The 15,487-nt window shown below is 36.5% G+C and overlaps 1 protein-coding gene across 1 annotated transcript in view; it reads left to right on the top strand.

The window, feature by feature from the left end:
- The window catches only part of UBR3 (ubiquitin protein ligase E3 component n-recognin 3), a 199,292-nt gene that overhangs the window by 43,166 nt on the left and 140,639 nt on the right, over positions 1-15,487 (top strand). The window contains exons 4-5 of the mRNA XM_060409777.1: positions 4,526-4,669; positions 5,232-5,281. Coding sequence (XP_060265760.1) covers positions 4,526-4,669; positions 5,232-5,281 — 194 coding nt within the window. The remainder of the gene's footprint in view (positions 1-4,525; positions 4,670-5,231; positions 5,282-15,487) is intronic.

Genomic DNA, 15,487 nt, shown 5'->3' with positions numbered 1-15,487 from the left:
ATAGGATGAGGATGAGACTGCCTAAGACTTACTAAAGAGTGCTGTAGGGTTAATGGCAGATAGTAAAGATAAATATAATAGAGATAATGGAAATTAGGCAGTGTTGGGAGACACTGGAGTATCAGCTCAACTGAACTGGAGAGACCTTATTAATACACTAGGCATCAAGTTGACACACCAGAAGGCCATATACCTTAAAGTAAGTTCTACTCCAGGTCAGCCTTAATGAAGCCTAGAACCTTGACAGAGTTTGGAGATTATTCCTGCCAATTTATAGGGCTTTTAAAGAATCTTGAAAGTGAAAGTGTGAGTTGTTCCGTCGTGTCCGACTCTTTGCCACCCCATGGACTGTAGTCTGCCAGGCTACTCTGTCCATGGAATTTTCCAGGCAAGAATACTTGGGAAAGAAAGGGATTGGGTTGCCATTCCCTTGTCCAGAGAATCTTCTCAACCCAGGGATCAAAGCCGGGTCTCCTGCATTATAGGCAGATATTTTTACCATCTGAGCTGCCAGGGAAGCCCAAAGATCTTGGGCTTTCCATAAATTTGCCCCTTCAGTTCAGTTCAGTCACTCAGTCGTGTCTGATTCTTTGCGACCCCATGGACTGCAGCACTCCAGGCTTCCCTGTCCATCACCAACTCCTGGATCCTACTGAAACTCATGTCCACCGTGTCGGTGATGCCATCCAACCATCTCATCCTCTGTCGTCCCCTCCTCCTCCCACGTTCAGTCTTTCCCAGCATCAGAGTCTTTTCCAGTGAGTCAGTTCTTTGCATCAGGTGGTCAAAGTGTTGGAGTTTCAACTTCAGCATCAGTTCTTCCAATAAATATTCAGGACTGATTTCCTTTAGGATGGACTGATTGTGTCTCCTTGCAGTCCAAGGGACTTTCAAGAGTCTTCTCCAGCACCACAGTTCAAAAGCATTAATTCTTCGGTGCTCAGTATTCTTTATAGTCCAACTCTCATTCCATACATGACTACTGGAAAAACCATAGCTTTGACTAGATGGACCTTTGTTGGTAAAGTAATGTCTCTGCTTTTTAGTATGCTGTCTAGGTTGGTCATAGCTTTTCTTCCAAGGAGCAAAGCATCTTTTAATTTCATTGCTACAGTCACCATCTGCAGTGATTTTGGAGCCCCCCAAAATAAAGTCTGTCACTGTTTCCATTGTTTCTCCATCTGTTTGCCATGAAGTGATGGGACTATCACTTAGTTTTCTGATTTTTGAGCTTTAAGCCAACTTTTTCACTCTTCTCTTTCACTTTCATCAAGAGGCTCTTTAGTTCTTCTTTGCTTTCTGCCATAAGGGGGGTGTTATCTGCATATCTGAGATTATTGATATTTCTGGCAATCTTGATTTCAGTTTGTGGTTCATCTAGGCTGGCATTTCGCATGGTATCCTCTGCATATAAGTTAAATAAGCAGGATGACAATATACAGACGTACTCCTTTCCTGATTTGGAACCAATCTGTTGTTCCATGTCCAGTTCTAACTGTTGTTTCTTGACCTGCATGCAGATTTCTCAGGAGGCAGGTAAGGTGGTCTAGTATTCCCATCTCTTTAAGAATTTTCCACAGTTTGTTGTGATCCACACAGTCAAAGGCTTTGGAGTAATCAATAATGCAAAAGTAGATGTTTTTCTGGAACTCTTTTGCTTTTTTGATGATCCAGCAGATGTTGGCAATTTGATCTCTGGTTCCTCTGCCTTTTCTAAATCCAGGTTGACTATCTGGAAGTTCTTGGTTCACGTACTGTTGAAGCCTGGCTTGGAGAATTTTAAGCATTACTTTACTAGCGTGTGAGATGAGTGTAATTGTGCAGTAGTTTGAGCATTCTTTGACATTGCCTTTCTTTGGGATTGGAATGAAAACTGACCTTTTCCAGTCCTGTGGCCACTGCTGAGTTTTCTGAATTTGCTGGCATATTGAGTGCAGCACTTTCACAGCATCATCTTTTAGGGTTTGAAATAGCTCAGCTGGAATTCTATCCCCTCCAGTAGCTTTGTTCCTAGTGATGCTTCCTAAGGCCCACTTGACTTCACATTCAGGATGTCTGGCTCTAGAGAGTGATCACGCCATCATGGTTAGCTGTGTCATGAAAATCTTTTTTGTATAGTTCTTCTGTGTATTGTTGCCACCTCTTCTTAATATCTTCTGCTTCTGTTAGGTCCATACCATTTCTGTCCTTTATTGTGCCCATCTTTGCATGAAATGTTCCATAGGTTATGTCTAATTTTCTTGAAGAGATCTCTAGTCTTTACCATTCTGTTGTTTTCCTCTGTTTCTTTGCATTGATCACTGAGGAAGGCTTTCTTATCTCTCCTTGCTGTTGTTTGAAACTCTGCATTCAAATGGGTGTATCTTTCCTTTTCTCCTTTGCCTTTCTCTTCTCTTCTTTTAACAGCTCTTTTTAAAAAAATTGCTATTTTTTTTTAATATAAATTTATTTATTTAATTGGAGGTTAATTACTTTACAGTATTGCACTGGTTTTGCCATACATCAACATGAGTCTGCCACAGGTATACACGTGTTCCCCATCCTGAACCCCTCTTCTCCTCCCTCCCCATTGTGAAGCCTCATCAGACAATCATTTTGCCTTTTTGCATTTCTTTTTCTTGGGGATGGTCTTGATTGCTGACTCCTATACAGTGTCACTAACCTCCATCCATAGTTCTTCAGGCACTCTGTCTCTCAGATCTAATCTGTTGAATCTGTTTGTTACTTCCACTGTAAAATAGTAAGGGATTTGCCCCTTACAAACTATAAAACCGAGTCTTCAGAAATTCTATGTGATCAGGCTGTAAGTCTTGCAGAATTAAAATTAACACTCTTCAAAGGAAGATAGCAGAATCCAAAATCTTTGATAATGTGTCATCAGAATGTCCAGTATACAATAAAAACTGTTAGACAAAAAAATAAGAAATTGTGCTGTATAGCCAAAAAAAAGGCCACTAATAGAAATTGACCTTGAAATGGCTTAGATGTTGAATTTAGCAGATAAAGAGATTAAAAAACTATTACATATATGTTCAGGAAGTTAAAGGAAAATATGATCAACTAAATTAAGAAATAATTAAAGGAAAGTTTTGTGTTCTTTTGGCCGTACCGTCTGGGATGCGGCATCTTAGTTCCATGACCAAAGAGTGAACCTGCACCCCTGCCGGGAAAGCAGGGATTCTCAACCACGGGACCACCAGAGAAGTCTCTGCAGTATATTTTGTTAATTAAAAGCATTACAAAAATTTCATTTATTGTTACTGAGATAAACACATGATTTTTGTTTTTCAGGAGATATTTAGTCATTTCTTATGTAGGACCCTTGAAGTCCTTTATTTTTTATAAACTGTGGTTGCTTTTAATTTTGGACTTGAATTGAAGGATAGATGTATTCCTGTTTAATCTGTGCTGAAAGTTTTATTTTCATTTTTTTTTTTAATTAGGCCAGAGATTGGGCAGAGATTTAGGAAAACAAAGCTATTCTACTCTAATTATTGAGACTAGCATAGAGAGGAAATTGAGGAAAGCTCAGCAAATATTAAAGAAACTCATTTACTATATATTTTTATAATTGGAGAGATTGAAACCTTAATTAAAGATGTGTAGTCTGTGTGTGTGTGTGTGTGTGTGTGTGTGTGTGTATGTTTGCTTAGTCACTCAATTGTGTCTTGACTCTTTGTGACGCCATAGACAGTAGCCCGCCAGGCTTCTGTTTAAGAGGTGGCAAATGACTTGGTAACTTGGCTTCCAGAGAATAATTTTTTCTTTTAAAGAACTTTCAAATGTCAGTATTTTTCTTTTATTATTTTTCTATTCTCCATAATATATTAGAAATCAAAATAGAAGACAAACTTGTCATTAATATGATCGAATGCTAAGTGAAATGTCTAGGATTATTTAATTCTAGAACCTAAACTTCTCAAAATTTTGGAATAAATTTGTTTTAAGTGATACTTCTGTTCAAGTTACGCTTTTAATTACTTCAGTGTCATTATAAAAACATTTTATGCTTGGCAAAACAGAAATTAAGAATAGTCTCAGTTATAACATTTGAAAATTCCACTCTTTTCCCTAGGAAGCCTTTCCCAAAACTTTGCTTTGGGTAAGTCTGGTTGCATGGTATTATAAGAGCACAGATTGTGAAACCCAGTGGTGAAGTCTGCTACGGATTTGTCACGTACCATATTATCTGCCTTTCTTTACAATAAAAGTTCCTTGAAGATGGGAATCATGTTTTATTAATCTTTGAACCCCCTGTGTTTTGTATATAATCTCTGGCATCTTTAAGATGCTCAATTACTTACTGGATTTCATTATTTGCTATAAACATGCTGTATATTATTAATACCAAACATGAGCACAGAAGTGACTGATAGCTATTTTATATTATTAGTTCTAGGGTTTCTCCTCCAATTAGAATAGTCATATATTTTATATGTGTATACATTATTTATTGAGGTGGCTGTACTTATGTTTGAACGGAATATTTTTTTTTCTGATTTTTAAATGTATTTTAAAATATTAGGTCTTGGAGAAAATGCTTGTGCAAGGAAAAGTCATGAAAAATACCTGATAGCTTTGAAGAGCTCTGGACTTACATATCCTGAGGATAAACTTGTATACGGTATCCAAGAGCCATCTGCTGGCGCTAGCACTCTGGCAGTTCAAGGTTTGTTTAAATACTTAATTTGAACAACGGTAACTTTTCTGTATTAAAACAAGAAACCCCTCAAGCTTTACTCATTGAAGAAATTTAAGTGCTATGTCATTCTTTGAAAGGAAAGTAATAAAAGTAGTAAAAATTTGTAAGCAAGAAAGGATAGATTAGTCAAAGGAGATTCTCTGTTTTTCTTCAAAGGGATTCAGTTAGTTTATCAAAGGTTCTAATTTGAACTCATGAAAAATGTAGCAGTTGCTATTTAAGAGTAGCCCAAAACTTTAGTAGTTCAGTGTTTTAGTAAACCATGGTTTAAAAAGAAAAGAAAGCAGTACTTCTGAAACATTATTTGTGATTATTAAATCTGGGTTTTCACTGGAGGTTTCATATTGACATATAAACTGATTGGGCCCAGATTTATTAAAGATAAATGTTGAATTCTACCAAGATAACTGTTAGAATGAGTTGTCTTAACAAAACTTTAGCTTTTGATATTGTTATGTTTTAAAGTAATTTTAAGGTTAAAGTAACATATAACGGTTATGAAGGACAACTTTTTTTCTCCTTTCCAAAGGTTTTGCAAGTGCAGCAGGAACATTGGGACAACTAGATTCTTCAGATGAGGTGAGTTAACATTTGAAACATTTAAAAAGTAGAATTTAAAAGTTTTAGAACTACCATACAAATTTGTGGATATTTTATAGTTGAAATTCTTCATTTTGTAGACATGGACACTGAAGCCCAGAGTGGAATAACTTAGTCAAGGTCACAGAATTACTTAGTGACAGGACGAGGACTGCAGCTAGATTTTTACTTCTTGTTTGTAAATTAATTTCTGTTTTCATAGTTTAGAAATGAGAGCTAGAAAGGCATAGATATTTCTCCTATGAAAATATCCCAGATTTATCCAAGTGGTGGCCATATGTACAATGAAATTATTTTTTTAAAAATTAGCTAAGTCTAGAATAATTTGCTAGAAGAATATGAAATGTGCTTCTTTTCTAATCTCATAATAAAGTTATATCTTATATCTCAAGAGTTATTGAAAAAAGCAAAGTACTGAGAAATAGACTGTCAGTTTGAAATGTCAGTTTTTATAGTTTATTAATAATATTTCTAATAAATTACATATAACATTCCTGTAGTTTATTAGTATGCAATTTATAAGGAAAAATTCCTTTTTGATCTATATTTGTTTATAATCTTGGTTTTTATAAAACTTAAATTTCATATTTTTATTGATTTATACATTTAATGTTGGACATTTTAAAAACTAAATTGTTTTTAAGCATTTACATTTTTTTCCTTTGAAAAAACCCATTTTGATGTGATAATGTCATATGAACTAAGCCAAATATCCTTCTTTTGAAAGCACGATTTCTTTTATGGATATGTTACAATGGATCTGATGCCTTATAATTTAAAGTTTGTAGTAGCATATTTCCCCTGTAAGAAGGCTCCTACAAAATGTACCATTTTGTGAAATCTCATTTAGTTAACAATTAACAGGAACTTGTTAATTTTTAACAAATTGGATAGGCAGTTTAGTATACTACTTTTGAATAGCCAGTGGTGACTTTAATTGTACATAGGTACATTGTAGCATCATTCCTTCCAAAGAAATCCCAGGACTGATCTCCTTCAGAATGGACTGGTTGGATCTCCTTGCAGTCCAAGGGACTCTCAAGAGTCTTCTCCAACACCACAGTTCAAAAGCATCAATTCTTTGGCGCTCAGCCTTCTTCACAGTCCAACTTTCGCATCCATACACGACCACAGGAAAAACCATAGCCTTGACTAGATGGACCTTAGTTAGCAAAGTAATGTCTCTGCTTTTGAATATGCTATCTAGGTTGGTGATAACTTTTCTTCCAGGGAGTAAGCATCTTTTAATTTCATGGCTGCAATCACCATCTGCAGTGATTTTGGAGCCCCCAAAAATAAAGTCTGACACTGTTTCCACTGTTTGCCCATCGGAGATCCAACCAGTCCATTCTGAGGGAGATCAACCCTGAGATTTCTTTGGAGGGAATGATGCTAAAGCTGAAACTCCAGTACTTTGGCCACCTCATGCGAAGAGTTGACTCATTGAAAAAGACTCTGATGCTGGGAGGGATTGGGAGCAGGAGGAGAAGGGGGGGACCAAGGATGAGATGGCTGGATGGCATCAGTGACTCGATGGACGTGAGTCTGAGTGAACTCCGGGAGTTGGTGATGGACAGGGAGGCCTGGCGTGCTGCGATTCACAGGGTCGCAAAGAGTCGGACACTACTGAGCAACTGAACTGAACATTGTAGCAACACCATATTTTATGGTAGGGTGCTGGAAGGAGATCCTTCTGTGTGAGTGTGCACCCAGGGTCGGGGGGTGGTGCTTTTGAATTTCTTCTAGAAGTAACTTTGTGAGGGATATCACAGGATTTGAAATAGGGCCTTTCTTTGTTCATTACCATTGCTTTTACTCTGTTCTTTAGGTCCTCTCTGTGTTCCTTCTGTTCATTTCTCTTGGATTCTTTGTTTCATCAACTTCTATGTGTAATATAATTTATGTAATCATTTACTCCTTAATTATGATTATGTTACAGTAAATAGTTGTTGATGGTGACAACTTCAAAATACTTCATTTCAATTTGCATTCTCATAAAATGCTATTTTGGTGATAGTAGCTGAGACTACCTAGAGTTTGTGAAGTATACTTGATATTTATATTTAAAGGCAGTAAAATCTTTTTGATCTTTAAATTGTATTTTATAATTAAACTTTTAGTTTATTTAAAAGTACTTTTTAACTAACAATAAAAGCTATGACCCAGCAGTCCCACTGCTGGGCATACACCCTGAGAAAACCATGATTCAGAAAGACACATGCATCTCAATATTCATAGCAGCGCTATTTACAATTGCCAGGACATGGAAACGACCTAGATGCCCATTGACTGATCAATGGATAAAGAAGTTGTGGTACATGTATACAATGGAATATTACTTAGCCATAAAAAGGGTGAATGTGAGTCAGTTGAACTGAGGGGGATGAACATAGAGCCTGTTATACAAAATGAAGTAAGTCAGAAAGAGAAAAAACAAATGTAGTATATGAACACATATATGGAATTTAGAAAAATGGTACTGATGATCGTGTTTGTAGGGCAGGAATAGAGATGCAGACATAGAGAGTGGACTTGTGGGTACAGCAGGGGAAGGAGAGGGAGGGATGAATTGAGAGACACTGTGCATACATTGACATGTGTACACTACCATTTAGTAAACCAGATCGCCAGTGGGAAGCTGCTGTGTGGCACAGGGAGCCTAGCCCGCTGCTCTGGGATCACCCAGGGGGTGGCATGCGAGTGGGGTGGGAGGGATATATATATGTGTATATATACTTAACGGCTGATTCACGTTGTATGGCAGAAACCAACACAACATTGTAAAGCAGTTACCCTCCAATTTAAAAAAAAGTACTTTTTATACTTTATGTATTTATCATATCCTTTAAATGGAATGAGAATGGGGTCATTTGGACATCTGAAAACTTAAAAATATGAAGTAGAATTGTTCAGCTGGATGTAAGTTGAAGGGATATCCACTGTGGTTTTTCTTTAAAAGGAACTTGAGCTCTTGCTAGACAGATCTGAGTTTGAATATCGCCTCATAGTATCGCAGTGCTTTCTGCCAGGTTTTAAGCTTCCTAGTATGAATTTTCTCATGAAAAAAGGGTGATTATTCTAGTGTTAGGATTAAAGGGAATAACATATGTATTATCTCTCATGAACCAGATACAAATTAGGCTCTTGATAAATGTTTTTTGTCCTAGTGCTTTGTATGTAGAAGGGATTGAAATACTGACATTTTCAGCTACCATGGGTCATATGATAGATATTTTTGCTTGTCTTTCCAGAGAAAATAAGTTTATTAAAACATGGATTAAGAGTAATGAAGTTTATCTTTAAAATTTTAAATTGAAAGTTTACTCAAATGTTACACATTGTAGTTGTTTTACCAGTATTCTGAAATATGAGTAAGCACAGTTTATCCAGTCATTTTTGTCATTTCCGATTTTTTATTATAAGATACACTGCTCGTATTTCTTTTCGAGCAGTTAACTCGCTAAGATACGGAATTGCTTGACTACAGGGTGGAAAGTGCAAGTGTTAGTTGTTCAGTTGTGTCTGACTCTTCGGGACCCCATGGACTGTAGCCCGCCAGGTTCCTCTGTCCGTGGGATTTTCCAGGCAAGAATACTGGAGTGGGTAGCCATTCCTTTCTCCAGGGATCTTCCTGACCCGGGGATCAAACCTGGGTCTCTTCCATCTCTTGCATTGGGGGGCCAATTCTTTACCACTAGTGGCATCTGGAAAGCCCCAGACTATAGGGTAGGTGTATCTTAAATTTTATGAGACTGTATTTTTCGGTTTAAAAAAGGCACACACACATATTTAAGATGACAAGTATGGAAAAGTACAAAGATAAGACCATTACCCAGGGCCAGTCATAGAAGGGTTTTAGTGATAGGAAATTTTCTATTTTAAGATTGTGATCATAATTTTTTAAATCAAAAATTTCATATATGTTTTCTTGACTTACGTACTAACAAAGTCAAATCTTGAGCTAGAAATAGAAAAGTTGTGAAGGAGGCAATTTGAAGGTTTAAAAAATTATGAATTCTAGAGGGTTCCTCTTGCCTAACTTTCTTAAAGATGAGGAAGCTGAATCTCAAATAATAAACTGATCCACTCGACAAGTGAATTCCATCTCGTTAGTAGTAGAGTTGCAAATGGATGCTAAGTCTCCTCTCTGTTGGTCTAGAGTTTTTAGTGTAAGGTGGATAAACCCAACCTTTCTTATTATTTCTGTGCAGCAAATTTGTCCTAAACTTTGTTGCTTACAATTACCATTTTTTGTTTTGTTAACAATTTTATGACTCAGAAATTTGGGAATGGCAGCTGGGCAGTTCTCACTTAGGTTATCTCACGAGATTCCTGTTATTTGTTGGCTGAGAAACTGCAGTCATCTGAAGGGTCAGCTGAATTGGAGATATAAGATGCTTGAACAGGGCTATCAGTTGATGTGGTTGTGCACAGGGAACTCAGCCTGCGTGTGGCTTCTCCAGCATGGTGGTCTCAAGTTGTTGGGCTTCTCATACAGTTGTGGCTTTTCCCAATGTGAGTAACTCAAGAGCAGCAGCTGTGGAGCCTGTTCTGTGTCAGCCTTGGAATTCTACATACTATCACTTCCACTGCATTCTGTTCCTTATGAGTTGCTAAGGTCGGTTCAATGCAGAAGGAGGCAAATTCCACCTCTCAGAAGGTAGGGATGTCAAAGAATTTATAAACATGTTTCAAAATTTCCACAACCAGGTAGTGAGATTTGCCATTCTTTTTCCTGGATTCTCTTGGCAGCCTAGAAATGACTGGTGATTATAGCTAAACACAATATAGTGATTGATTATGTAATTTCCTGTCTATTTAAGTGGCACTTGTCTGTTGGGAAAAACCATAACATGACAATGAAATACCACGTTAGCCAGAAATGGCAACTGTAGGGGTTTTAAAGAAGATCAAAGTTTTCCTTAGGATAATAGTTGTATTATTATGTCTCAAGAGAATGAAAGCTTATATTTAAAGTTATAAGAGAGTTTTAAAAGAATTGATCTTTACCTTGGTAGAATGAAAAGGGACATATTAAAATTTTACTAGGATTCATTGCAACTTAAGGAACAGAATACAGTTTTGAATTTGATTAAAATAGAAACTAAAATTACCATAACTTTTTTGCTAATCTGTACTTGGGGTCTCTATTGTGCTTTTATTTCATAATGAGAAACATTATTTTATTAGGACCAGTGATTTGGATGGAAAAGGTTTCCTTTTGTGCCTAGGTAATCATAAATAAGTAAGTTAATTGAGTTTTAATGTGATATATTTAGAGGGAAAATATAAGAATTTCCACCCTCTTTCTTAAAAACCTTATTGTAATATATTGCTTTACAATTTTGTATTATTTTCTGCTGTGCAGCAAAGTGAGTCAGCCATGTATATATGTGTATCCCCTCTTTTGGGGGTTTACTTCCCATTTAAGGCACCACAGGGCATTAAGTAGAGTTCCCTGTGCTCAGTTGCTCAGTCATGTCCGACTCTTTGCAACCCTATGGAATGCAGCTTTCCAGGCTTTTGGAAATTTCCAGGCCATGGAAGTCTCCAGACAAGAATACTGGAGTGGGTTGCCATTTCCTACTCTAGGGGATCTTCCTGACCTAGGGATCAAATCCATGTCTCTTGCATTGTAGGCAGATTCTTTATCTATTGTGCCACCTGTGAAGCCTAATGATGTTTGAAAAAACTGATTTAAAACTATTTTAAATTTGTGTTATAGTTCTTTTCAAAGCATTTTTACATTTATAAATGATGAAAATGCAAGCAGTAATTTAATAAGGATGGAATAAATAAAGGAGAAAGTAGATGAAAGGATAAGGAGATAGAAAATGTTAATATAAATGTACCAGAATTGATGCTTTATAACTGTGGTGTTGGAGAAGACTCTTGAGAGTCCCTTGGATTGCAGTGAGATGGAACCAGTCCATTCTAAAGGAAATCAGTCCTGAATATTCATTGGAAGAACTGTTGCTGAAGCTGAAGCTCCAGTACTTTGGCCACCTGATGCAAAGAACTGACTCATTAGAAACGTCCCTGAATCTGGGAAAGATTGAAGGCAGGAGGAGAAGGGGACGACGGAGGATAAGATGCCTAGATGGCGTCACCAAATCAATGGACATGAGTTTGAGCAAGTTCTGGAGGTTGCTGATGGACAGGGAAGCCTGGTGTGCTGCAGTCCATGGGGTCACAGAGTCAGACATGACTGAGTCACTGAACTGAACTGATACAGATGTTCTTAAATCTCTATTTTATGCCATTTAAAAATTTCTTTAAAGCTTTTAAAGCCATATTGCATTTTGTTTTGCAACTGCAGTCACAAATTATATGTTTGCTTTTAGCATTTATATTTGAAATTTAGTGAAGAGCTGAATATGGCTTAAGGATTGGAATTTCTACATCCTTACTCTACAGGCCCATAGGGTTATTGAATAAACCCCTTTCGTGATTTTATTCTTATAATTTAGCAAAGTATATGAAAAGGGAGACAGGATGAGAAGAGGGCAATGACATCTCAAAAAACTGCTATAGAGAGGGAGTTATAACAATTAAGAAAATGTTGTAAGTTTGAATTGGAAGAGATCCTAGGCGTAGTCTAATTCTGCCAGTTTGAAAAATGAAGAAACAGGTTTGAAACTCTTTAACAGCAGCAAGATTTTTCCTGTTTAAAGTTTTACTTGAATGAGCATACTGCTGTCTACTTAATTTTATTCATACAAGTTGTGTCAGATATTTGTCCCTGCTGTCCCTAGAGTAACAGAACATTATGTACTCAGCAGGGCTATTTATACACATGACATTCTTCATACTACTACTACTTACTGTTTTTTTTTTTTTTGGTGTGTGTAGCTAATATGTAATAAGAGTTGAAAATGTTCTTTGTGTTGAATGAAGCCGAAATAAAATAGAAACACATTTTAACTTTATGAAGTACTTTAAAATGAGAATTTATGTTTATTCATTTTTTGTTTAGATTTGTTCAGTCATCAGATAATTCAGTTCAAAAGAAAATTACCTCCAGTATTATATGTACATGGGTGTAATAGAGAGTTTCTTAGAGAAAATAGTACTGTTTAAATCAAGATAACTTTTCAAGGAAAGATTATTTTCACTGAGGCTATTACTATAAGCAGTGTCCATTTATCTATGTGTATTGACCAGATCATTAATCTTTGTGACTTTGATACATTTAGCTGTTAATACAAATTAAATAAATAAATAAACACATTTTCCCTCTTGTAACCATAAAATTTGAACGTCCATTATGGAAAAATTGACAAATAGAAAAAAGAAAACATTTATCTCCAGCTGTGCTGTTCAGAGATTACCACTATTTCTTAATTTGTTTGCCTCTAGTCTTATGTATTTCATATTCTTACGTAAGAGAAATAATCACTTAACAAAATAAGTTACTATGTAAATGTGCTGTCAATATTCTTGCTTTTATTCAAGAAAGAATCCAGTGAAGAGTTAAAACTAATTTGCTCAGAACTTGTAGCAAAAGCAGGATTATTGCAATTGAAAGCTAAAATAACTTTTCATAAATGAATAAGTAAAAGAAAAATATGGCTTTACTTTTAGAGGTACAAGGTTTGATTTTAATTAGTTATAAATTATATTAATGGTAAAGGGTAGAGTCGGGAATCACAGAAATTTTGGTGAGGAGGCCTTAGAAATATTTAAGACATTTCTTTGCCAGTTTAGCGTTTGATTTTATGACATTGCTCACAAATGATCAGCCTCTCCATAAACACTTCCAGTGGTTGAGAGCTGACCTAGCTAATGAGGCAACTTGATCCTTTCTTTGATAGCTCCAATTATTAGGAACCTCTTCTCAATACCGTGTTAATTATAATTTTCCCACCTTTCTTGTTTTTCCCTATGGAAACATTTTAATTTTACTCCCATTAGACACCCCTTTAACTTTTTAGCTTTAGTTATACAGTATTCTCTGCTGTTCATAGCTCTTTCACCTCTTCATTCCCTTTTAAAATTACGATCTGATTTTGGTACAGAGTCACAAGGACAGGTTCTCATGAAGCATGTTATGGCTTCCTTTAGGCCTAAGGTTTTTTGTTAGCATTTTAGCAGCAGTGCTAAACTGTGGCAGAAGCTCCAGTGGTCAAATGAAATACTCAGGTCCCTCACTCACTTACCCCTTCACATTTACAGCTGACAAATTTGAGAGCTCCCTCTCTGCTTTGTATTTGTAAAATTAATTTAAAGCAAACAGTCTCATGTTACAGTGGCTTACATAAATGTTTTCACTTTATTCTAGTTTCTCAAGACCTCCTTTGGATTTTATTTTTATAATCTGCTATGTTAAATGTTCGTTTTAGCCTTGTGTGTTTTGTATTAACATTGAGTATTGTTTTAACCAACTGTGAATTTAACTTGACTTCTTTTTACGGAGCTCATGTTTTTTCATCTGTCCAGTAAATCCATCAAAGAAAGAATGGTTAATTTGGGTTGAAAACCACCTGTAAATTTTGCAGGCTAGGAGTTTGAATCTGTTTTCTGGGGAGTTGGGGAGGGCAAGGTGGGGTAAGAGTCTTCTCTGCTATTGGACATAGATATCAAACTCAGCTAGGAAGGGAGTCTGCCTGTGCCTGAAACACACGTGCAGTGTTGTCTACTTCTCTGCTCAGGAACCTAGTTAACATTTTTTGAGAGTGTTTCTGAGAGCTGTATGAATGCTGTCTCAGTTGAGGTTGTTTATTTCCTCTCTTGTTCACTGGACCCATTATTTTCCCCCAGGGTTCTATACTGTTTTCTTGTGGATAAAAGGGGAAGAACTCTACTCTCCATCTTGAGTTTGGGGTGGGGTTTTGTTGTCATCATAACTAAATTGTTTTCATCTTCCTTAATGCCTGAATATCCCACCACTGGAAGTTATTCCTGTTCGTTGAAACTTTTGTTCTTTCTTGGTATTTCCCTGGTGGTCCAGTAGTTAAGACTCTATGCTTCCACAGCAGGGGCGGGTATTCCATCGCTGGTTGGCGAACTAAGATCCTACATGCTGCGAGGTGCGGCCAAAAAAAATAGAACTTGAAACAGATAACACACTAATCCATTATCTTGAGTAGATTGTTGTAGTTAGGATTGGAAATCATAATTAGTATTAAAAACATTCATTCAGTTCAGTTCAGTCGCTCAGTCGTGTCCGATTCTTTGCGACCCCATGCATTGCAGCACGCCAGGCCTCCCTATCCATCACCAACTCCCGGAGTTCACTCAGACTCACGTCCATTGAGTCCGTGATGCCATCCAGCCATCTCATCCTCTGTCATCCCCTTCTCCTCCTGCCCCCAATCCCTCCCAGCATCAGAGTCTTTTCCAGTGAGTCAACTCTTCACATGAGGTGGCCAAAGTACTGGAGTTTCAGCTTCAGCATCATTCCTTCCAAAGAAATCCCAGGGCTGATCTCCTTCAGAATGGACTGGTTGGATCTCCTTGCAGTCCAAGGGACTCTCAAGAGTCTTCTCCAACACCACAGTTCAAAAGCATTAATTCTTCGGCGCTCAACTCTCACATCTATACATGACCACTGGAAAAACCATAGCCTTGACTAGATGGACCTTTGTTGGCAAAGTAATGTCTCTGCTTTTGAATATGCTATCTAGGTTGGTCATAACTTTTCTTCCAAGGAGTAAGCGTCTTTTAATTTCATTAGCTTAAAGCTATAATTCATTGTCATCATTGAATAAATAGAAAATTAATATTAGCAAAAAGATGATGAAATTACCTATTACTCTATCATTTAGAGGTGACTTACTCTAATCATATATATTCTAACAGATTTTATACATGGTATATTTTAGAGACTCCATGCTATATATGCTATTCTGTAACTTGCTTTTCTTATTAATGTTAGTTTTAAATATCTGTAACAAAGAGTATATTTTAACATATTTTATTTGTGTGTGGTATCACTACTTAAATGATTTAATACTCTATATGCTATCCTTCATAGCATGCTTTTTTTTTTCTTCTTCTAATTTATAGTAATAGGTTTTGAACATTTACCTGGTCATAATGAATATGGAACTCTAGTGTTGTTTTTCTTTAAAGAGTATATTTGTGCTATAATTTATTTCCCTAATTCCCTGCTCTGCTGTTGGAAACCAAAGTTGTTTTTTTTTTTTTTGCCATTGTAAATAAATAACATTGTGATGAGTGTTA

Source organism: Ovis aries, chromosome 2 (assembly GCF_016772045.2).
Source record: "Ovis aries strain OAR_USU_Benz2616 breed Rambouillet chromosome 2, ARS-UI_Ramb_v3.0, whole genome shotgun sequence".
NCBI lineage: Eukaryota > Metazoa > Chordata > Mammalia > Artiodactyla > Bovidae > Ovis > Ovis aries.
Note: the sequence above shows the minus strand (reverse complement) of the source record. Positions and strands in the feature narration are given on the sequence as shown.